Source organism: Malaclemys terrapin, chromosome 11 (assembly GCF_027887155.1).
Source record: "Malaclemys terrapin pileata isolate rMalTer1 chromosome 11, rMalTer1.hap1, whole genome shotgun sequence".
Classification (NCBI taxonomy): domain Eukaryota; kingdom Metazoa; phylum Chordata; order Testudines; family Emydidae; genus Malaclemys; species Malaclemys terrapin.
In genome coordinates this window covers 18,256,354-18,280,747 of record NC_071515.1, presented here as the reverse complement: position 1 = coordinate 18,280,747, position 24,394 = coordinate 18,256,354, and the positions used below count along the sequence as shown (strand labels likewise).

Sequence of the window (24,394 nt, the reverse complement as noted above, 5' to 3'; positions counted from 1 at the left end):
ACTGTAGTAAATTTCTGCTGAAATCATTTATAAATAGGTTCATCTTCTGTGCGTGAGTCAGTTTGATCCACAGTTGATACTGGAGTCTAGATAACTGTCTGCTCTATGGCCCCGTGCTACTGAGTCTGCTGCTTTTCAGAAGCATGAAGTTATCTCTTGGGGTCTTCTGCCTCTTGGGAGTCCTGATCCCAGGGAGGACTGGCCTGAGGTTGCAATATAATGGGTGAGTATAAATCCTGGCAGGGAGCTGCAGTTTAGGGCTGTACCCTAAAACACCATAATGAAGGCACAACAGCTTACACTACCTCTGAGACAGTGTAATGAAAGGAACAAGGAACTGTAAATTGGGCGTGTCTGTTACAGAGTGCTGAAACACAGGCGGTTACAGTCCTGTACTGGAAATGGAAAATGAGGGTCACCAAATCCAAATACTCAGATATGGTTAAGGCGTGTAGAGAAAATTTAGAGCAAGAAAAAGGGTAACGAGTTAATTCTAATCAAATAGTTACGGACTCAATCATGAAAGGTTCACAGTGCCTCCTTTTGGGTATTCAGCGTGCTCAGCTCCCATTGGCTAAAATCCAGTTGGTGCAGCACCAAGATCGGGCTTTATGGGACTAAAATGCCTTCTACAAATATATCGGGAGTGGGGAGAGGAATGATAAAACAGGAGTAAATCCATTAATCAATGAGGGGTAGGGGGTGGAGATATGCAAAAATGAGTGTCTTCAAAGCTTTTGAGACACCAAACGCCTATTAAAAATCTGTATCAAGAGAAGTGAAAAGAAGAGGACTGGACGATCAGGGAGCAAAGAAATCCCTGTAAAAATAACAGATAAAGTTCAGGGAATGAAAAATTTGGAAAAATCTGCAAATACTAATGATCTGAACCTAGAGTATTAAGGGAATTAAATCAAGAAGTTGTTGTACTATTGACAATTATTTTTGAAAAAGTATGAACTTGATATTTTCTCCTCATTCTTTTCCCCCCCCCCACACACTAAAACTGGCATGATTTCCTTCACAGCAGTATTTCCTAGAAGAAGGCAGACATTTTTAATACACGCTATTTATTGTCTTTACAAAAATGACATGGCAAAGTCCACAGAAACCGCGAAAAACTTTGCCTGTGAATTCCATGAAAGTTTGTAACATTCTGAGAAAATTCACCTGTAACAACCTCAGGAGTGTTGTCTTGCATAGGGTTGTGAGAGATGGTGGGTGCTTGCGCAGGAGGGGAAACGAAGGAGCTCTGGGGCGTGGTTTAGCCCATCCACCCACGGAAGTACATTGGGGTTGACATGCTGGCCTGACCTCCTAGTAGAGTGCTGGAGTTGCAGCCATTAGAAGATGGGATGTGAAAGAGACAAGCTGTGGTTCCCTTATAGGGTGACCAGATTACCCAAGTCAAATATTGGGACGCGGGGGGGCAAGGGCACGGCGGGAGGGGGCAGGGCAAAAAAAAACCCCACCCTCTCCCCCCTTCCTCCACAAGCGCTGGAGGGAGGCCTGGGAGATGCAGGGGAAGCGCGGGGCCGGGGTGAGTGAGAGTCTGGCCTGGCCCCAGTGCAGGCAGGACTCAGTTGGGCGGTAGGGAGAGTAGGGGGGCGTCCTGTGGGGCCAGGTGGCGGCTGTTCTCCCCCCCGGGCAGCGGGACTCGGGAGCAGCCGCTGCTGCAGCTCCCACTGCCGCGGGGGGAGGAAGCGGCTGATGGGCAAGCTCGGCGGCTGCGGCTCTGGCGCCCGGGCCCGCACCCCCCCGAGCCCAGGCCTGCTGCGGGGACCCAGCAGTGCGCACGCTGCACCCAGCCCCTGGCCAGTCGTGTCTGGGCTGCTGCCCAGCTGGTGCAATCCCGCAGCGGCCCCGGAGCGGGGGCAGCAGACCCCAGCCCCCCCGTCCCGCTCGGGTCCTGCAGGGGAACGAACGGGGCTGGGCTGCCGATGCCTCCGCCCCGGGGCCGCCGCAGGATAGCACCAGCTGGGCAGCAGCCCAGACACGACTGGCCAGGGGCTGGGCGCAGCGTGCACACTGCTGGGTACCCGCAACAGTCCCGGGCTCGGGGGGTTTGGGCCCGGGTGCCAGAGCTGCAGCCGCCGAGCGCCATCGGCCGCTTTCCTCCCCCCACGGCAATGGGAGCTGCAGCAGCGGCTGCTCCCGAGTCCCGCTGCCCAGCGGGGAGAACAGCTGTCGCCTGGCCCCGTGGGCCGCCCCCCTACTCTCCCTACCGCCCAACTGAGTCCTGCCTGCTCAGGGCCAGGCTGGACTCTCACTCACCCTGGCCCCGTGCTTCCCCTGCATCTCCCGGGCCTCCCTCCACAAGCGCTGGAGGGAGGAGGAATGGTGAGCCTGGGGAAGAGGCGGGGATTCGAGGAGGGAGCCAGTGGGGGAAAGAGGGGGCAGGGAGGGCGCGAGCACTTCCGGGCTCTGGAGTATTTGCTTGTTTGTCCAGTGTCCCGACCTAACATTGGTCGGGACGCGGGACAAACAAGGAAATATCGGGACAGTCCTGATAAAATCGGGACGTCTGGTCATCCTATTCCCTTAAGAGGAAGGGTTGGAGGTTTTAGAACCTCACCTGGATCTCCTTTTGTGAGCAGAGAGAAATAATTGCAAGGGCCTATAGAGGTGGACACTACCAGAATAGCATTTCAAAGCTGTATGTCATCTCGTAGATCAGGTAAAATTATTGAAAACACACATGCAGGTATAGCTAGAAGAACTGGGCTTAAAATAAGAAGGAAAATTTCCTGCAGAGGGCCAGATTGTATCCTATGTGGAATTTGCTCCTGCAAGGGACAGAAAGTTCCTGGTAATCCATGGAACTTATTATTTATTATTAACTATGTTTATTACAGTGATGCTTAAGGTCCAACCAAGAGTTGAGCCATTGTGCTAGGCACAATACAAACACAGAGTGCTAGCAAGTCCCCTGATGGAATTTCCCCTAGGGAGGGGAGAAGGTAGCACAGTGGGGAGGTGAAATTGCATAAATTAATGCTGCCTCAGATGCATTTGCTTCTAAATGCTAGATGGCAAATGCTGTACTTTTTTACATCCTTTACAAACACACAGAAACTAAAAGGGGTTTTCAGATGGTATAAATCAGCATAGAATCTAATCTCAATTTACCAAAAAATCAGAGACCCATTCATAACAAACCTAAGCAACTGCACAATTCTCTTCTCTTTGCCCTCATTATCCATTATATCATATTCCCTCTTCCTGCGTAGGGGGAATGAGGGAGACATGTCCTCCCCAACCGGGGAGTGCAGTTGCAGGACTAATGCATTCTCACTCCTAAATCCCCTTGCCAACCCCCTTTTTATTTGCTGTTCTCATCATTTTCAGGTTGAAAATCTAGTTTCTTTTGGGTCCGCAGCTGAATCTTCTATTGTTCTGGCAAGAACCCAGCACACTTTAGGCACTAAGGGTCAGATTTTTAAAGGTATTTATGTGCCCTAGTGGGATTTCAAAAGTGCCTAAGTAGGCTAGGCACCTAACTACCATTGAAATCCTATCTGCAGCTTTAGGCACCTAAAGACCTTTGAAAATCTGGCCCTATGCAGATAATAACAGATTGATTTACAGCAGGTTGGGATTTGCTATGGGTTTGGGGTAGGGACATGATGTGATGAGAGCAAAATATCAGTGTCTTATTCCATAACTGAATTACACTGATACAATTTGAGACTGAGCCCAATGCTGGAACTTACCACAGGAAGTATAGCCCAGGGATTCCCCAACTGGCACTGTCAGAAGACTGGAATCTGCTCAGGGGGTGGAACCAATGGGCAGCTTATTTAAATAGGTTCCTGCCTCCCCCATTAGCTGTATAAAACCTCCAGCACAGCAGGCACAGACCCTTCTTCCCCTTTTAGAGACTACAGGTCTGTCTCATCTTACGCTGGGGTTACGTTCCACGGTCAGCGCCTAAATCGAAAATCGCGTATAGTCAAAATTACATTGAGTGTAATGGCGGGCGGAATCGCCCGCACGACAGAAACAGTATTTAAATTGTTGTTATTCTCTTTTTTTTTTGTTTTTTGTTTTTGCCAACCGCGTAAAGCTGAAATCGCGCATGTTAAATGCGCCTAAGATGCAACAGACTTGTATCTATATATCTCCAAGCCCTGGGCCTATTGAATTCAATGGAAAACCTCCCATAGCATTCAGTGTGCTCTTTGGCAATGGACCTAGCACCGTGGGGTCTAATAGCTGACTGGGACTGAGCTCCCAGCTAAACTGGGTTTGGGTCTGGCCCCAGTCTTTGAATAGAGTTTTTAAACCTAACCCAGCCAACCTGTGTTTTGAGTTGGGAGCAGGATGCTACTTAAATAAAGGGACATTATTTGAAATGACTCTGGAAAAGAGCAGCAAGGATATGTTACTTTATCTTAATTTGCCACATACTATATATAAAAAGTAGAAATTCTGACCAGCCAGTCAGAACACAGCTTACACTGACACTATTAGTTTAGCATAATGAGGATGCTTCATTGTGTTTTTATTATTGAAAAACTGCTCTTGATTGGCTGGGTGGATCGACTTTGCACTTCTATAATTGAGAAACCTAGTCCATAATCATAAATGGGCACAATCTTTGTAATATTAGCATACTGTTAAAAATTATCTGCCTCCACATTGGCCATTGTAAAAGGTTTTATCAGTAAATAAGAGCCGGACATCTGGCAGCAATCTGATTGTCTGGCATTTCTTTCATTTGGTGTAATTAAGACATAATGTCAATGGGGACAGAAAAGCATTACAGGATATTGTTTCTTTTCTGATAGACAAAGAGCAAAGCAAGCCCAGGCATTTATGGAAAATAAACTCCCAACTGCAGCTGAGAGATTCATTTTCAGACTGGGAGGCATTTATCCTATATCTACGAGGCTCTGTTGCATCGACATTTACAATGGTTATATCAAATAGTTAGCAATGCAAGTGTTATCATTTTGCCTAATGGACAAAAGTGCAACAGCGTGACACTTTTCCCTGGTATGGGTAATAAACAGCTAATTCCAATTGTCAGAGAAAACGGACCTGTTTTGTGTTTCAGCTAATTAGCAAGCATCATATTTTTAAAAGATCAGGGATTTTTAAACATTTCTTATATTTTTTCCAATGGCTAATGAGAGAGTTAGCTAATTCTATATGCATGTATATATTGAGCTGATATTGTACATTTGCAATGGGAGTGCAAATGCCCAATTAGCAATTATTGTTCATGCAATGAGCGTACATTATATTGGTGATCATAAATGATTTGCTACACAAAACTCTTGTGATAAATTTCCATTATAGTAGAATCTTTGCATTTAAATTCTTTCCTGACCATACATGCACTATAAGAACTTGATCCAAAGCCCATTGAAATCAGGGGAGATGATTGTAAACCAGTGGTTGCTAAGAAATAGAAATATTTCTGGTAGAGCTCTGATTTCATAACAGTGGCAACAGCTCTCTTCTAAAGATACTAACTCACCTTTGGATATCTAATGCAATGTAATCAGAAAATCCACTCCCAGTGATGATGGCACATTCTCGCGTCACAACCTTTCATTTATTGCTTTTAAAAACTCTTATGCAATTTGAAATTCCACATCTGCATGCTACAGGACTACAAGGCTGAGCTGCGTTAATACTCCAGAAAAAAGTATTTAGGAAGATTTGTTTTAATAGAAACCACACATTTGCTTCAACTGTGTTTGTAGCCTTTTTTATTTGTTCTCTGTAAACCTTCCATATTTTTTTTCAGATAAACATTTTCAGAAGGTGAAAGTCTCAGGAATACTTGGCAAATACATCTCCAGACAGGAAGTTTTCATCCAGCCATCTTGAAATCACTGTGATTTTTTTTTTAAATTAGATATTCCTGTTTATAAGTTTCAGTCTACCAATCAGGGAGCAGGAGCACTACCATGTAATTTAGGTGACCTGTCATAGGCCACAACTAATGAATAGTCAAACATATAGCAAGTAGTTTGTAAAATCTTATTGGCTAAAAAAAGGTTTGCATAAAATTTTCGTCAAGCAATTTTGAATAACGAATAAATATGCAAAACAATAAGTCTATTTGTGGATGATTCATGAACAGAAAAAGCTCAAAGTTGATGAAATAGCTGACTGTATATTATTACCAACTTTATTAGGCCCCAGTCCTGCACATACTTAAGGGTTTAATCATGTGAGCAATGTCATTGGTTTCAAAGAGGCTGATACGATGAAATAAAATTGCTCATGTGCTTAAGTGTTTGAAACATCAGGGCACTGGCAAATAAGTAAAGGTAATGTAGGACCCTACCGAGATACCCAGAGAATTTACAGAACTTGATCCAACATATATTTAAAGCAGTGGTTCCCAAACTTGTTCCGCCGCTTGTGCAGGGAAAGCCCCTGGTGGGCCGGGCAGGTTTGTGTACCTGCCGCATACACAGGTTCGGCCGATCGCGGCGCCCAGTGGCCGCAGATCGCTGCTCCGGGCCAATGGGAGCTGCTGGAAGCAGCGTGGGGCCGAGGGACATACTGGCCGCCGCTTCCCGCAGCCCCCCTTGGCCTGGAGCAGTGAACCGCAGCCACTGGGAGCCGCGATCGGCCGAACCTGCGGACGCGACAGGTAAACAAACCAGCCCGGCCCGCCAGGGACTTTCCCTGCACAAGCGGCGGAACAAGTTTGGGAAACACTGATCTGAAGTATTCCATTAATTCATCAGTCAGTCATTTTCTCAATGAAATAGGACTCAGTTAGATGAGCTAACTTCCTTCTGCATAACAAAACAGCTCTTTAGACCTAGGGGAAAGGTGGAAATTTTCAACAGATGCTCGGCTGATTTTTTTTTACTCTTAATTTCCAGGGACCAGGTTTTGCGAGTCTTGCCACAAACATCTGAGCACGTAAAGCAACTTCAGCAGCTTTGTGACACCTTGCTGGTGAGTGATGCTAACAATGTTTACAAGAAAGCTGATGCAAAGTTAGTTCTATGGAACACGTGTATTTAACTTTGGATAGAAATTAAGGAAAAGCAAGCCTGAAGAAGCTTATACCTAAGATCTTTACTAATAAAGGACTGGATTGAACCTTGCCCTTACGTGGTCATAGGAAATTGAGATTTCCCACCCTGTGGCCTGTGAAACAACTGGCCATAATTGATGTCCCATGTCCAGAAAATCACAGGCTGTATCCCAGATGTATGCTCTGGGAACAACCGGTTAGAGAGTTGATGATTGCGGAGGCATGGGTGGAAAGCATTAGGAATGATTGCTTCCTCTTATTCATCCATAGCTAACATATCTTAATTAGATTTTTTTAGCAATGGAAACAGAAATTTTATTTGTGTTCCCATTCTTTCTCTCCAGCTGGATTTGTGGAAGCCACTGCTGCCTGAAGACATCCAGGCTGGAGAAGACCTGCATGTCAGGGTTCCAGCCTCCAGTTTACAGGAGCTGAAAGACAACTTAAATCAGCATTTGATATCTTATGAGTATGTCCACTAATTGCCTGATAGGGATCCTCTTGCGTACTAAATGACTCCATTGGCTTCAAGGACCATCCTCCCTATCATGGACATGGCTAATTTCCCCCAATCCACCCCAGGGTCACCAGACTGTGTTAATTGGATCCAGCCTTTGGATCCTATGTGTGTCCAAGCCAGCTGGGTCTAGGCAGAATCCAGATACTGTCTCCTCCTCTGCGTTTGCACACTCCTGGATTGCAAATTCCCTGTCTGCCCTCCTTTCCTTGGGATGAGGGAGTCTGTGGTCCAGATGACCCAGGCCCTGAATTCAGTGATCTGACCTCCTAAGCCTCCCCAATGGCCTGTGCGCACTCCTCCAGAGCTTCACTTCTATGGGCACTCTAATTTCTAGTTTAACTCCCCGGCGACAGTGTGGTAGGTAACGTGAGGAACATGGGCTTTGCAAGGGAACTTCTTAAATGCACATGCTTTACTCTTAGACAGCACAGGAGAGTTACAGATCTATGCAAAACCATAAACCCCTGAATGCAATCTTCCCCCATCAGGGGACCTCTCCACTCCTGACAGTTCTTGGGGTTGGTTATTGTCCTTGAAGGGAGACAATGTCCCTCCTGCCTCCACTTCTCCAGCTATGTCTTTTGCTGTTTGTGATGGACTGGCTCCCTTTGGCTCTGGGCCAGGTGGTCAGTGGAAGAAACTGCAGATCCCTCAGTGCAGATCCCTCCCTTCTCCCCGAACAGATTTCTCTGAAGAGCTGATCCATTCAAAAGCAAAGGTCCTTCTGGGAAAAACTCCATTGTTCCAGTAAGTGAGAGCCATTCAGTGCTGATGCTGCCTTGACTGCCTGGTCAGACCTTTCCAGACATGGCTTCTCACTACGTGCCAGGTTCCTGCCACCAAATGGATGATCTGAAGTATATCTACACTGCAATTAAAAACCCATAGGTGGCCTGTGCCAGCTGCAGCCCTCCCACCTCCCATGGTCCTAGAGCCTGGGCTTCAGCACCAAGCCCTGAATAATAGAATCTCAGGGTTGGAAGGGACCTCAGGAGGTCATCTAGTCCAACCCCCTGCTCAAAGCAGGACCAATCCCCAGACAGATTTTTGCCCCAGATCCCTAAATGGCCTCAAGGACTGAACTCACAACCCTGGGTTTAGCAGGCCAATGCTCAAACCACTGAGCCTCACAGCCCAAGCCCCATGAGCTCAAGTCTGCTGGCACAGGCGCAGTTGTCTAATTGCAGTGTAGACATACCCCTAGTCACAATGACTGTTACCTGTACAACTAGTGTTCATAAAACCAAATGGTATTCATAATTGGACAAAGATATAGTCCCCAAATTGTCACACATCACATACAAAATTTAAAAACCCAACCCACCAGCTATGTTTCATATGAAAATTACAACTCAGCAGCCATCCAGTGCTAGGATAGTAAATGACTACTAGACATATTGAATACAGCCCAGCTGTAGTGACATTCACTAATAAAAGATACTTTGAAAGAGGATTAAGGTCCATTCTGAAGCTATGACAAGTAAGACAATTCACCGTTAAAGCTGATATCTGATATCTTCCCTAATGAATTCTCTTTAGTAACTAATTAATGTTGGTGCCCTATCAACAAAAGGTGGAGAAATATGGGAGAGGGATGTCAGTATATAAACTATCTAGCATCTGGGATAGGTGTTTGCAGTTTAATTGAAATAATATCGTGGCCCAGATTTTCTAAAACTGGACTCTATGTTTGCACTCATAATGATTTGTGCCTCTATTTTGAGGGGTGCACAAAAGGGAGGCTGAGTGGAAGGGTGGACTGAAAATTTGATTCTCTGTCCTTTAGAGGTGAAAAACAGAATGATAGTTAATTTCTGTATACAGATTTGGAGGAGAAGCCCCTATAAGAAGGTGGGTGGCATACAAGGAAGGCAATATGAAAACTGGAGACATAAATGGCATATTCTATTACGGTCATCAAATATTCAAGCTGCTTTAAAATCAGAGATTTCAGTTCACAGGGGCTGTGATGAGTTTTTTTTGTGTGTGTGTCAGTTCATGTGAGTTTGCACTGCTTACATTTCACCTTGAGACACAGAGGTGAGAAAGCTCAAATTGAAACTCAGCTGAGAGCACTCTCAGAAGTTCAAAGGGCAGCCTTTCAGAAATGCCGGTCAGTGCTTGAGACAGCAGAGTAGCCTACTAGTGCTCTCAATGCATGACATTAACACGTGAACTCGCACTGCTTTTGCAGTTGTCTTATTCTGAGCATTTACTTCAAGCACAGATTTAGAACAGTGGCTGGGTTGTCTTTCAAAGAATTCTCCTAAAAGCACAGGGCCTGATCCAATGCCCAATGGAGCCAGGGGGAGTCTTTCATTGACTTCAGCAATCACTAAAGCAGGCCCATGATGAAGCAGATTCAGAATTAATTTGCGGCTATCCTGCTGGAGCATCTATTTTCCAGGACAAAGACAATTTTTGCAAACCTACAAATAAAGCACCATTGGGAGATCTTCCCCATTTTTTTTTTAAAGTGTGAAGTTTTTTGAAAATTTTTACGTTTTTTTTTTCTTTTTCCAAAATGACAAACCTTTAACTTGATTTTTTTGATCATTGACAAATTTTAACCAGTGCTTATAGCTGGTGAGGAAAAAACCTGAACATTTTTGGGGCTATTTTGGGGGTGGAGGGCAGGGTTGAGGATGGGGGAGGGGTCAAAACGTGAATTTTTAATTAAAATTTTAAAAATCTCAATATTCAGAACACATTGGCCTGTTCTATTACAATTATTATTATTGCTGTATCTAGTGGCCTGGTGAGCAAGAGGTTTGAGGTCGACCATGGAGTAAAGGCCATGTTTTTGATTTAAGGATGTTGCTAAAAGTCATTCTTCAGTTGTTGTTTAGGGAACTTTAATCTTTCTCTCGTTTTTTCTTCAGGGTCCTAATACGTGATGTACAAGAACAGCTGGATAGTAGCATGCCAAGTCACTGGAGGATTCCAGGGGGCTATTCCTACACTGTATATCATCCAATGGAAGAGGTAAGAAGGAAACCAAGTCTATCATTTAGGTGTTACTCCTGCAATGAGTTCTATGCGAATGCTCCTGTGTTTGCAGAGAGCGCCACAGAAGTCAGTGTGATTTAGCCATCTGCCTGCTTGGAGCTCATTGCAAGATCCGGCTTTCTTCAAGTTTGCATGAAATCCTAGCCTGTTGAATTTAATGGGAGTTTTGTCCTTGACTTCAGTCGAGGCAGAATTTCACCGTTCGTTTCTTAATCTCCATAACGTAAATGCTCTGAGTGAAGAATTCATACGTTTAGCTATAGTCCTTCTGTGGACTCTTTTTATCCTTGTTGAACATGATCTATTCCCTCACAGGTAGCATCTATAGGTTTCAACCCATTGTTTGGTGCTTTTAGTCCATATTTTGAGTATTTGAATATCCAGTTATTATGCCTCTTCACTGTTATTTATGTAAGCGTTGACATTGTGCTCAGCACTGACCAAGACATGAAAGGATGACCATCCCAGTAAGCTTATAACATAACAAATAGAAATGGAGAAGATGGGACGCCCTGGGAAGGCCAGAGGAAGGAATAACTTTAATTTTTTTTTCACTTTTGGTTGGGTTCCCTTCTATGGAAGAAGTGAGCCTTTAGAAGAGACTTGAATGTGGTGAGAGTGGAGAGCCAAGACAGCTGGACTTTTGTTCTCATTTATATATTTCACAGTCAATTTAGATGACACACACAAAGAGAGAGCTTTGTGGTAATTCCTCTTCTAAGCATATGATGTGTTTACTGTAAGCATCTGTATAGTTTTGCTTTGGGAACTGCTACTGACCTGAAATGTGGAAAAACTAATAATCATCTGATTGATGGATCACCCAAATGATAGTCTTAGAATTTGACTTCATCATCCAAATCCTAGGGAAGTCAACAGAAAGGCTCCTGATGGGGTTGGAGCATTGAATTGGCTCCTGAAGGAGTCCTAGGCAGTGCTTTTTGATGCCCACCTCTGCAATCTATTACTTTGTATTTAATTTGATGTAAGTGAAATGTCTTCCCCCATTATTTGGTCTTGAACGGTGCTAAGTAATATCACAGCCTGAAATATGCTCAGAGGCATATACTGTGTATCTAAGAAACATAAAACATTTGCTATTTGGAAGTGGGGGTGGAGGGAGGGGAAGAAGGGAACTCCCTGTTTAGAGCAACAATTCCCCATGACTATTTCAGATTTATCACTGGATGTACCAGATAAAGGAGAGCAACAGTGAACTGGTGACACAGCATTATCTAGGAATGACATATGAGAACCGGCCAATGTATTATCTGAAGGTGAGTGGGGAAAGTGTTGTTAAGATAAATAAAAAGCATCTCCATAAAATGATGAGGGAAAATGTCACGGTTCAAACCTTCTCTAAAAAGATTCTTATACAGGTATGCTGAAATAACAGGAGAGGTTTTAGCTCCTAGACAAAACACTACAGAAGTTTGCTATCTTTTGTATTGACAATTGCCCTCAGTCTTTGATACCACTGTTATAGTGTGAAGACACCAGATTTGGCTAAAATCCTGTTTTGAAATATAATATTTAATAAATCTCATTTGGCATTCTATTATTGTTTAGCAGCGTGATTAAAACTGCAATTAATCGTGATTAATTTTTTTAATCAAGTTTGTTTTGAGTTAATCACTTGAGTTAACTGCAATTAATTGACAGCCCTCATAATATACCATAGTCAACCTGTGTAACTACGTTTGCTATAGTTGTGTGTGGTGGAGGGTTTTTGTTTTTCACTATTCTCTATAATCTGGGACCTTTCTGTCTTGATTATTTCATGACAATCCTTATAAGATCTGTCTCCTTTGCTGAGAAAAATTGGTTTATCTTTCTTTCTGCTTTTCCCCTTCCAAAGAAAAGAACCTCAAAATTAGATCAGCCCAGGGAATGATTAATATAAGTGAAGGCAACCATATAAGAATTAGAAACTGCTTTATTGGTACTCTTTGTTCAACACACACTTTAAGATTCTTGGCCTGGGATGATGCAGAGATTGGGTTATTAGGAAGGAAAGCTGGTCATAATGAAGTCTGTAATAGTAAGCATCTCACATGGCTAAGCATAAATCAAGGATCATACTTCACATACTAGAATACGCTAGGCTCTTTTATTTTAATATAACAGTTTTCCTACTGATCACTTTTACACTCCCCAGATAAGTCAACCATCAAATAAGGCCAAGAAGATTATTTGGATGGACTGTGGGATTCATGCCAGGGAATGGATCTCTCCTGCCTTTTGCCAGTGGTTTGTGAAAGAAGTGAGTCCTTTTCCCATTTCAGTATAAAATTTGCAGATAGTTTGGGTTCCTCAGTTCTCTTCCTCTACTTATAAGAAATTGTTAAGCTATCTCTTTAGAGACAGATTATACTTTGAATTAGTGCATTACACAATCACATCTGGAGACCCAAGTTCAAACCAGGGCTTGGGAAGTAACAAATGAAAGTATTTGGCACATGGCATCCTCAGCTTGGGCCTGATACAAAGCCCACTGAAGTCAGTGAGAAGCCTGCCCTTGAGGTCAGTGTGCTTTGAATCATGCATCACAAAGCCACCGTGAAATCTGAAACCATTTTCCATTTCTGATCCCAAGAGTAAAGAGCTAGAAGATTTTGTACAGTGGTGTTCCATATGTCTAGGATCAGTCTCTCCTACTGTGCTTCTCCCTGTGGTATCTATGCACCGCACAACAATGCAAGATAGTACCAATGTAGACTGCAGTATAAATGTAATCTGATATATTATCACTTTTATGAAATGCCTTTGAAGGTGCGGTAGATACCTCGATACATTTGGTGGGCAGGTAGAGTCTCTTCCCAAGGAAGTATTCTAGGATGACCAACCATTCTATGCTAATTCTAAATGAATTCATGTCCAGTGATTGGTTTGTACCAGATGATCTGGTGCTAGTCTTTTGCACTTTTTCTTCTCAGATTTTACAGAATTACAAAACTGACCCAAAGATAAAAAGCTTCCTGCAGAACTTGGACATATATATTCTGCCAGTTCTCAATATCGATGGTTATATCTATTCCTGGACAACAGTAAGTTATGAAAATCCCATAACTGGATTATAAAGATAGATGTACACTGTATTTATATTCATTTCTGGTACAAAAATGGTATCCAAATGTGAATTTTGCAGCTTCCTTTACTAGGAAGGGAAGGTAGTTTTTCTGAGGAAAAAATCCGCATCTTTCTAGCACCAAAACTATGCCTGCTAGTAGTTTTCAGCAGTCTGGACTGCAGTTGTTCTTTTAAGAATCCTTCACTTCTCTGCAGGAGTACCTTGGACAGTGTCACATTGTACCACTATCTTTAATGCTACTTTGCGTCTGGAAGCTCCTTCTAATCCTGCATTTTTTCCAAGTAATCTTTACTGGGGCCTCAGCAGATCTTAAATTAACATCTCAAAGTTTTCAAGAGAATCTACTGCCACACCGTACATGATGGGTTTTACTTGTCACCCACAATTTTCCCCCGACAAAAATGTCCTGAGAGCTCAGTGTGGCCTCATGCAACATCTGTCTGCTTCTTGGCTGCCCAGGAGGCTGTTGACTAGAACTCCTACCCAGCTTCTTGAGCAGACGTCAGCATCAAGCACCTTTGCAGTGTAAAGGTGTTTGTTGCTGATCAGCCCCAGTGACTCCCTGGAAGTTGCAGTCGATAGTCTCTTTCAGGCTGAAGATATGCACTGATCGGACAGTTGCCAGGGGATGCTGACCAAGAGACCAGGATCTTCTCTTCTGGGTTAGGGTGGGTTTCCAGACACAAGGGAAGATGGGGAAGGCATTTTTTTCAGAAAACTAAGGTTAACCTCTGTATGCAGGGTTTGTGTCCTGTCCTCCACCAGAAATGTTCAGTTCTCTACAGTGTTTTTTCCTTGTTCTTGAGCTTCACTGCATGGGGAAAAGAACACAATATGTTGCAATCTTCACCCCTCTCTTCCTTGTATCCCAACTCATGCTTCAGTAACACAAGCCGGAGAAACGGACAGCCCCATCACTGGCATCTGAGTCACAGCCATTTCCCATTTTCCCATCTCCCCGTTATATCAGCATGGAGATACTGTTCTGACCCTAATGAGGCCCTGTAGACCCATCTGCCTCTATGTGGTACCCGTCTGTCTCCCCGTTGAATTGAGTCAGCATTAAGCCTCGTGCCTTCCAAATCGAACATCACCAGATCAGGCAACATCAGGATTTGGAGAGCTCCAATTCTTGTACTCCCTTGCCTGGTTAGTCAGTGGAGAAGTGCACACAGGCAGTGCACAGTGTGAGTTTGAATTCAGCTGCCAAACTGGGCAAGGGCACTACATGGGGGTGGGAGGCTCCGAACTGAAATGTAATGAGGAGATTGGCTGACAACAACAAAAAAATCAGCTGAGTTTATTGAATCTGAGCCACAACCTGGATTCCATTATAATCATTCTTGGACACTGAGGTACCCCCTAAATCCGGGGCTGTCTTTTAAGCTGGGACCTCTGCACTAATGTAGGGGAGTGCCAGGGAAGAAGTCCTATGACCTGGCATGATTGACATCTAGAAATGTACCACACACAGTAGTGGCATTGAATCCAAGTGTTACTAGGATGTGAACTAAAGGTGTACCTGCTATCACAGGGGTTCTCAACCTTTTTCTCTATGAGGCCCCTCTCAACATGATATAAAAACTCCAGGGCCCAATGGGGAAGGGCCTTGTAGTAGTTTGACTACTATTTGGGGGGGGGGCAGGGGCCAGCAGGGCTCGAGCCACCTCTGCATGGTGGGGTCCAGGGAGGAAGTGCCACCTCCCCCCCCCCCCCGACTCACCTCAGCAGGCCACCCAGCTTGTCTGGGTTGGGGGTGGGGGGGCACAAACAAAAATGATAAGTCAAAGGTGGGGGGCTTAGCTCAAAATGTTTGAAAACAGCTTAGGGTGCAGGGAGAGGGTAGATAGGGGCTGTGTACAGGGAGGGGATTCTCAGGGTGCGGGGAGGGGTTAGCTGGGTCTATGTGTGGGCAGGGGGGTAGCTCAGGGTGTAGGGAGGGTATTAGGGGCTGTGTGCTGGGAGGGTTCCCCTGCGGTCTCTGTTCCCAGAGGGGTCTGCCAGCCAGGTCTCCCCATCCGGGCAGCTCTTATCGGCTGCCCCTGTGGCAGCAAAGGGGGCTGGGAGCTGAGGAGCAGCTTCAACCCGGGGCACCAGCAGGTGAGGAGGGAACGGGGCTGCTGCCTGCTCCATGGCACCAGCCAGACCAGCAGCTGCCCTGCACTGTCCGGCTTCCCACCTCTGACCTGGCCAGGGGGCAGGGAGAGGAGATGAGGGGGGAGGTGTGGAGCTGCCCCTGGGATTGCCATGCTCTTACACTGCAGTTTGGGCTGGGGAATGCCCTCCATGTCCTCAACTCTGCCCATGGGCTCAGGGCTTCTGCCCCACAGGGAGCACCAGGCTTTGTGGCTCCAGGATTCAGCCCTGCACCTCCCGGCTTCAGGCCTGCGGGGAACGCCGGGGGATGCTGGGGATTGGGGTTTCAGCCCTGCGCCACCCGGCTTCAGCCCCACAGAGGGCACTAGGGCTCGGGCTCTGGGTTTCAGCTGCAGGGCCCGTGGACCCCTTGAAAGGGCTCGTGGATCCCCTGTCCTATAGCTATAGTACTTTAATCTCTAATCTCCCCGTACACTGTATTATTACATAACTGAAACCATTTCTGCTCAGGAACGTCTGTGGAGAAAATCCCGCTCTGCACATATAAATGGCACCTGCTTTGGAACAGATCTTAACCGTAACTTCAATGGCTCCTGGGGCAGTAAGTTCCACGTATTTCAGATTTTGAGACATGAATAGATAGCGAAGCATGAGAAGCAAGAGCAACAGACCATCATCTGAGCTGTGTCTATCTTGTATTCCAAAGGCTGCAAGGGATTTCTTCAAGAAATGCTTATAAATAGAAATCTCATTTGCAAAAATATTAAGATCCTGATTTTCAACCTGGCCTCAGCCTGGCATTTGTTTTTTCAGGCACAAAAATAGTTTTGCTTCCTTAAATAACTATGCCTCCAATTCTATGAAGGTACAAACATTAGTTGCTGATAGTAATAGTAGTCCGTTATCTAACTGCTAATGTTTGTGCTTGTGGTGAGTTTGAACACGTGCCTTTAACATCATACGAGGGGATTTCATAACTTTATGTTGCTACACACGTTTCACCAGGATATTACTGACGTGAATTATTTTTTTTCAAATGAGGCCTCACAAGGCATATTTTGTACAAAGATTATTACACTAGTGTGTAGGTTGTGAATACCAGGCGCACTCAGTCACAACATTACCAGACCCCTCTGAGCCATCTAGTCCCCCATTTTAAGACTATAATGGAAATGCCACCATGCTCTCGAAATTGGGTTTTGTGAACATCTCTGCTTAGCTTTGTTTTTTAATTCCTGTACAGGTATTGGTGTGTCTCATAACTGCAGCAGCCTCATTTTCTGTGGAACAGGGCCAGAATCAGAACCTGAGACTAAAGCTGTGGCCAGATTTATAGAAAAAAGGAAAAGTGATGTTTTGTGCTTCTTGACTATTCACTCTTATGGACAGTACATTCTCACTCCCTACGGTTACAAAACTGATTTGGCAAGTAACCACCAGGATTTGGTAAGGCAACAGAACCACGCTTGATGTCCGTGTGAAGGATTACGTTTGTATGAACTCTGTACATTTTGATCGTCATCTTTGTGCTTAAGATTGATCTCATGTCTATGTAATATTGTACTCAGTCCCCCTTTGCCTCTCTTTGGTACTGTTGTATTTACCATAGAAATTAGAGTATTTATTGGTATTGACTTGGCATTTGTCTGAAGGGACAGATGAGGTATCAAGAGGAAAAAAATCAGTAATAACTGTTCTTTAATGAACACCTGCAGCTTCCAGGGGGATGGGAAGTTTGCGAAACATTGAAATCTTCAATTTATTAATTTAGGTTTGCGTTCTCTTCTCAGCTCACAGTCTTATACATTGCTGTGTGGTGACTGCAAGTCTTTTTTGGCTGAACTAATCCTGATGCTTCATCATAACTAATTAGCAATTGATTATTAGGGATCTGATTACTGAGGGTCGCCAGGATGTGACTGTTTTTCAAAACATCAAAATCCAGTGCCACGTGCAAAAAATGTGCCTGCCGTTTTATGTGCAAATGCATTTGTCTGCATGATTGCCACGCCTGTGCCCACAAATGCCTAGTGTCTCGTGATAGCGGTTCAGGCTCAGTCTGGAGCCTGGGTTCTAGGACCTTGCAAGGTGGGAGGGTCCCAGAGCTCAGGCTGCAGCCTGAGCCAGAACATCTACACTGCCATCAAACAGCCCTTTAGCCCGAGCCAGCTGGCACAGGCCAACCATGGGTTTTTAATTGCAGTGCAGACATACCCTCAGTGATTTAACATCAGGCCCTATATATTCAGTTAAAATCCATGTTTATAAAACAGTCTAACATTTATGGCACTAACCTTGGACTCAGGAGAGCTGGGTTCGAGTCCCTCTTCTGCCACAGGCTTTCTCAGTGACCTTGGGCAAGTCACCTAGCTGCTTCGTGCCTCGGTTTCCCCTCTAGCGTGGGGATAATAGCACTGCCTTACCATCCCAGGGTGTGGTGAGGATAAATACATCACAGACTGTGTGGAGGTCAGATACAGTGTTAATGGGGGCCCTATATGTACCATAGAGTGGTAGATAGTGATCTCTCTATCCATGCCACAACCACTCAGACCTCTGTTGACAGTGGAAGTATATTACTGAGAGCCTCTTTCTCCAGTAGTACAGGTTCCTACCATTGCAATAAAAAAGGAGTGTTTTTTAGCTGGACACATTTTCCCACCAGCTCTGATGTTGAACTAATAATTGATGCCCAAACCTGAACCCAGTGAGCTACAGAATCAAGCCCGAAACTCCAAATAGTTCATGTGGTTACCAGAACCAGTTAAGACTTTCTTTCCATTTCAAACGTACAGGTGGAAGCTGCAGAGAAAGCAGCAGTCGCCCTGAAGGAAAAGCATGGGACCAATTTTACAGTGGGACCAACTTCTTTGGTTTTGTGTAAGTTTGTGTTTTGAGATTTCTCTATTTTCATGGGGCGAGCAAGGTAGTCCATGTGCCTTGTTCCTCGATATAGCTGTTTCATTGCGTTTCCACTTTGAGTAATAATGGAGGAGCTGGTTTAGATGAGTATCTAAGTTGTAGCCATTTGAATGTGGGATACTTTGTGGAGCCTTGTCATACATTAAACAGCTGACAGCTATGGAGGCTCAACTGGATGCTAATTCTTATATAGAACTCATCATGAGAGTATCACAGGGCACACAAGGGGATTGGTATGTGATATATGGTAAAATCCTGGTGCCTTTGGAATTAATGGCAAAACTCCTATTGACTTCACTGAAGTGATTTCACCATACCTACCAGTCAGCAGTTCAAATCCAGATCAGGTCTATAGTAACGATCAGCCATTATCATCTGGTGGTGGTTTGAGGTTCGGTGTGAAATAAGTTGGTCTAAATCTAGTTCCCAGTGGACAGGTGTCTGTACCACGGCGAGCACTAGATGATGATGGCTGGCACTGTGATTGACAGTTTCAGTAGAGATCATGGAGACTCAAGTTACCCTTGACCCAGAGAGGTATTCCCTCCAAAGAAGGGTTGAGTCACATTGGTGGGGTGGTGTACAGATAATATTCACAATGAATAAATTGACTGGCTCTAGCGAACACACACACACACACACTTGTGTTTGTAAATTACACAGGCACAATGCCTGCATTAATTAGAGCTTGCGTTGCATGTGCTTTAGTGCATGCTTTGCACTGTCTTGAGTGTACACACAAGGTGTTTTGCTTGTGCAATGCTGGCATGTTTAGAAATTAGTGTGCTCTTGGGCCAGTGTTTGTTGTTACATGGAAAGCGGCAGGAGAGAGAGCTCCACAAGGCAGAGGAACAATGAGGTCTGGCCACAAAGAACAGTCAGGGATTTTTCAGGCTGGCACTAAAATGAATATAGCAGGAAATTCCAAATGGTATCAATGAAGGAAATGCAAAACCAGAACAAACCATGGTCCATCTAGCCCCATGTCTTGTCCCCAATAGTAGCTAAGGCCAAAGGCTTCAGAAGAAGGTATATGATCCCTTTAATGCATCTCTGGTTATCGGATAATACTCTCATATGAAGTGGTATTTTCCGTATGCAAGTTCTATAGAAAGATATTTATTGCAATCAAGTACTTCATATAGAACAAGTTTTCCCACTGTGAAGTATGGCTATCTATGGTATGATTACAGTGCTTGGTACAGGGATCTTGTAGCAATTTTGGATAAACTACGGCCAGGGTCATGTATAAAGAATGGTGCCTAATACATTTGCCTCACCTGTACTTTTAAATTCATAGACAAGAACTCTGGCTCCTCGCGGGACTGGGCTCACATGATTGGCATTCCATTCTCCTACACATTTGAGCTGAGAGACAAAGGTGCCTATGGATTTATTCTTCCACCAGACCAGATCCAGCCCACATGTGAGGAGACTACCACAGCTGTGATGACCATCATAGAATATGTAAATCAGAAGCATTTCCCAAACAGTGCAGGGGCAGTGACTTCTGGCAGCCTGTGGCTATGGCTCTGTGTCCTATTCACATGGACCTTGTCCTAAGTAAGCCCTACAGAGCGCAGCAGGAAACTCACATGCAGTGAAAAATTGCATGCAAAGGAAAAATTGACATTACTGGGAAGCTAAGTGGCATAGTGTTGAAATAAATGACCATTACAGTAAATGCAAAGAGTTCTCTGGTGTTCTGGGGGCTTTTTGGAGAAGGAGGAAAGGATAAAGAACAGGCTGTAAAATCAAGCCCTGCTCATCAAAACCAATTGTAGACGGTTAGGTTCCATTCCTTTGTTTAAATTAAGGCAAGCCCATATTAACTTCAAAACCCTTGCTCGCTGTCTCTGCGAGGCCAGATTGAATCTGCATGGGGAGGAAACTTCATTTTTAGACATGGTCTCAGTGACTGCCTTACATCTATGCTTCCCTTTCTGCCAGGCATAGCCCTGCTCTTCTCATGGTCCCCACACCACACTGGCCCACCAGTCAGAACCACTCATTTCCCACCCAGGGTTGGCACCAGCAGGCTGTATGAGAGATTGAGATCTCTGACTGCCACCTCTGTTCTCACTTCAGTGAGGTGTGCTGCTGCTTTGAGTCTTCTTGTCTTCCGGGCCTAAGAGAGTGCGGGGGGAGGGGCAGGGTGTTACAAGAAGCTGTGGTGCCTCAAAACCAGCTGGAAATCAGAAACTAAAGACGTCACAAGCAAGCATAAGGGGTGCTGTGGGGGTGGGAGAAACTTGGTCCTGTCATTCATTTTCAGGAATGTAGGCAAATAAATGAAAGACAGAAATTCATCAATCTTGGTACATAACTACAAGAATGAAGGGAAAAATTAGGGGCTATTCCTATCTCCACAAACCAGGCTAGAAGGGGACTTCTTTACTTTGTCAACCTGCAATGGTATTTTCCTGCACAACAATATGGGTTAAAAATATTTCTCTACAGACCGGCTTGCGATGAAATCCTTTAAAGTGCAGTATTTAAAGGGGTATACTCTGCAAAAGCAACTTTCTTAAAAACCATTTTGGGCTTCCAACTTGGCTTCTCGGTCACGCCATATCATTCTCAGTGAACAAGTACATGGGCCAGATTCCCAGCAGGCATAAATCAATGTAACTCCATTGATTTCTGACAGTCCTGCAAACTCTCGCGGAGATTTGAAGCCAAGCAGAGTCTTTCAGTCTCAGTCTCTTCATCACCAGTAACAGTGTGTCAGCAGTTGAACAATTCTGTTGAACCAGAACAGACTCTGGTTGTCCAGCTGTGTTGACTGCAGGGTGAAAAAGTTGGGGTGGGGTGGAATAAACACCTGTTTTAGTCACTAAGGTAAGCCGATTGCTCACAGTATTCAGAGGCCCCGGTGTAGATCAGAACCCCTTGTAAGCTTAGTAGGGCTGGTCATTTTTTTTTTTTGACAGAAAATGGGGTTTTCGCAAAACACTTCACTTTTTGGAGGGGGGAGGGAGGGGAACCTATTTTCCATGGGAAAAAAATCAAGTTTTTGTTGAAAATGGAAAATGCTTTGGATGAGAACTGAAAATTTTCATTTTAACTTAAAAAACATTTCTGGGGAAGAAAACTCAACTTTCTGACCACCTTCAGTGCTTAGTCCTGTGCAAACACACGGTAAGAAAGAGTTTCTGCCTAAAGAGTTTACAATGGAAACAGACAAAGGACAGGAGAATGGGAATAGTATTAGCCGCATCTTACAGGTGGGGAACTGAGGCCCAGAGAAGCTAAGTGACTTCTCCAAGGTCACACAGGAAATCTGTGGCAGAACCAAGAATAGCACTCAGATGTCTTGAGTCCTAGTCCTTCGCTGTCCTTAACCACAAAACCATTCCTCTCTCTTAATCACAAGGCTGATCAGAGAGATCCCAGAGCCTTTCCTCCACACCACATTTATAAGCATTTTAAAATCAGATTTGTTGCCATTTTTCCAGAGCACATCAATGTAATTTTATTGTAAGTTTGTCTTCACTACCAGCCAATCAGGCCTCACTCCTGTGTTTGGTTTCTAAAGTCCATCATCAAATGGTGTAAGTAAGACTGACTCCTGCGGGTTCCCTAGAGCACAGCCCTTCCAATGTCAGGCATTAATTTACAGTGAGACGCGTCTGTCACCAACTCAGCAGCAGAAGGTGGCACTAATTAGCTCTTCTCCCCGTAGGAACGCTGCTCCCCAAACTTATGTTTGTTTGAGGGTGTGACTTGCAAGTCTTTACATTTCGTTTGTAAATTGCGTCTTCGGAACATTAAGTGTCAGGAGAAGCCCCCATATCGCCCATCATCATGATCTGGCTTTAAACGATTGAGATCTGATCATGAGCAATCCATAAACTTTAGTATGCAAGATTTAGCACCGTTCCAACTGCATCCAATGCAATTGCCACTGCCAGCAGATGGCGCTGCACCATAGGAAGAGATGCCTAAATGAGCCGGCCTCTGCCGGTTATTACAGAGGCATATTCTAAAATGAACCAAGATTTCATAGATACTTTGATGTTCCCCGCAAATGCTTCTGATCAGATTCAAAGTCCTTATAAGGTCCTGAAAACTAAAGGGGAAATTTAAACTGCCGACATTTGGCGTCTTTACAAATGTCACAGTCAGATGTGTGTTAACCCGCAATTCCCTTCAAAAGCCAAATACAAATGGTTGTGTTGTCCAAAGCTCAATTAGCAGGTTTACCAGCATCCACTCGGGGTGCTTCATTATCTTCATTGAGATTAAAAATAATAACCCCCTGCACTGAGGGAGAAGAACCCAGTGAAAGGCCTGGGCCATGGAATTCAATCACAGCATTTCCAATGTGCAAGGGGGGAAGGAGGCTAACGCACAAACAAAGCTTTGGAGCCAGTGCCTGTGATAATGTATCCCTTCTGTTGCATTCCTGTCAGCACAGTGCTGGTCCTTCTGTTGTTACAATGATGCCTCGCACACTGTGTAGTGTAAAGAGACCTCTGAAGGCTGTGGGGAAGAGTCCCGTGCTGCACCCCAAATCAGACACTGTGCACAAGTGTTCACAGGGCATTTCGGGCGCCTCATGGCAAGAGTCAGCCACAGTCCCTAGAAGCTAGAGCTGCAGAAAACTGATCTGTAACAGCATTGTGTGAGGGCTTATATTTCATCTCCACCTGCTCTTACTGATTTTTTTTCATTTATTTTCTGTGCCTTTAACAGAATCCTTATACACATTGGAGAGCTACACGGAGAACTGTATTATGCAGGCGCTACTAGGTCAACCACAGTTTACAAATGGAAATTGTAAAGGAAAACAAACTCTCTAATCTTAACATCTCTCCTCTAACTCCCCTCCTCCGCCTGCTCCCTGACTCCTCTGCATGGCTTCGTCTTGTATTCCTTTGTTGCTTTTTCTTTGAGTGCTGAGTGGTGTGGGGACACATTTTGATTTCATTTATGCTGGGGTAAGCACGGTGTAATGCCACTGAAATTGGTGGGGTTACTTTTAATTTACACCCATGTAAGGGAATCAGAATTTGGCATTGTGTCCCTGCTTAATTAAAACATAGAAGGTGTTATTCTTTATTGTGGTCCGCAAGATCATTTTTACACTCAGCCACTTGCTTTCTGACATGTTCTGCAGGCAAATCCTGCTTGCCTTATTCACATAAGTAGAGTCACTGAAGTCATTTATTTGTAATTTTGGTCATTGGGTTATAATAGGGTGGCCAAAAATTTGACTGATGGAGTTCGACAATATACTTGATAACAGCCCATTTTTAATACATAAGTAGACTGAACAAACTACGGGCCCAATCATGTGATACTCCATTTTCATCCAAGTAGCCTCTTTTAGTCTGCTCCATGCTATATAAATTAGTGCAGCCCAAAGGTTGCCAGCAAGTTCCCAATATGGCCCTTGTTCAGTAAAGTTAAGCTGTCTCAGGGGCAGCGTAATATGAAATGAGTAATACAATGTGCAGCCCGCTTCCTAGGGGCAGCGGGAGAAGATGGAAAAAATAGTTTCTTGAGTGTTTGTGAAAAACATCTCTGTCCATTTTCCAGAGCTATTCAGATTGTCAGCAGGTATTTTCTGTTACACTACTTGGGCCCTAAACTCCACTCAGCTCTTATTCATTTGCGTAACCCTGTGGTTCCATCATAAGTGAAAACTGAAGGTTGGGCCTCACACCCTGGATCTGAACACACCAGACTTTGCATCCAGATTGTATCCAGACTTTGCACCAGGGCTTCAGCTGTTGTA

General features: G+C 44.5%; 1 protein-coding gene across 1 annotated transcript; it reads left to right on the top strand.

Annotated features, from left to right (window-relative positions):
• The first annotated feature begins 77 nt into the window (after window positions 1-77).
• CPO (carboxypeptidase O) lies at window positions 78-20,309 on the top strand. The gene is made up of 11 exons (XM_054043333.1): window positions 78-223; window positions 6,855-6,930; window positions 7,357-7,481; window positions 10,415-10,517; window positions 11,717-11,818; window positions 12,700-12,804; window positions 13,478-13,588; window positions 16,240-16,330; window positions 16,973-17,175; window positions 18,525-18,609; window positions 19,952-20,309. Exons 1-11 carry the CDS (start codon window positions 144-146, stop codon window positions 20,212-20,214), a joined length of 1,344 nt encoding a protein of 447 aa, XP_053899308.1. The 5' UTR covers window positions 78-143; the 3' UTR covers window positions 20,215-20,309.
• Window positions 20,310-24,394: the final 4,085 nt, after the last annotated feature.

Coding starts and splice junctions, on each gene's coding strand:
- CPO (XM_054043333.1), top strand. CDS start 144: ATGAAGTTATCTCTTGGGGTCTTCTGCCTCTTGGGAGTCCTGATCCCA. Junction 12,805..13,477: donor GCCAGTGGTTTGTGAAAGAA/GTGAGTCCTTTT, acceptor TTTTCTTCTCAG/ATTTTACAGAATTACAAAAC. Junction 18,610..19,951: donor ACCAACTTCTTTGGTTTTGT/GTAAGTTTGTGT, acceptor TTAAATTCATAG/ACAAGAACTCTGGCTCCTCG.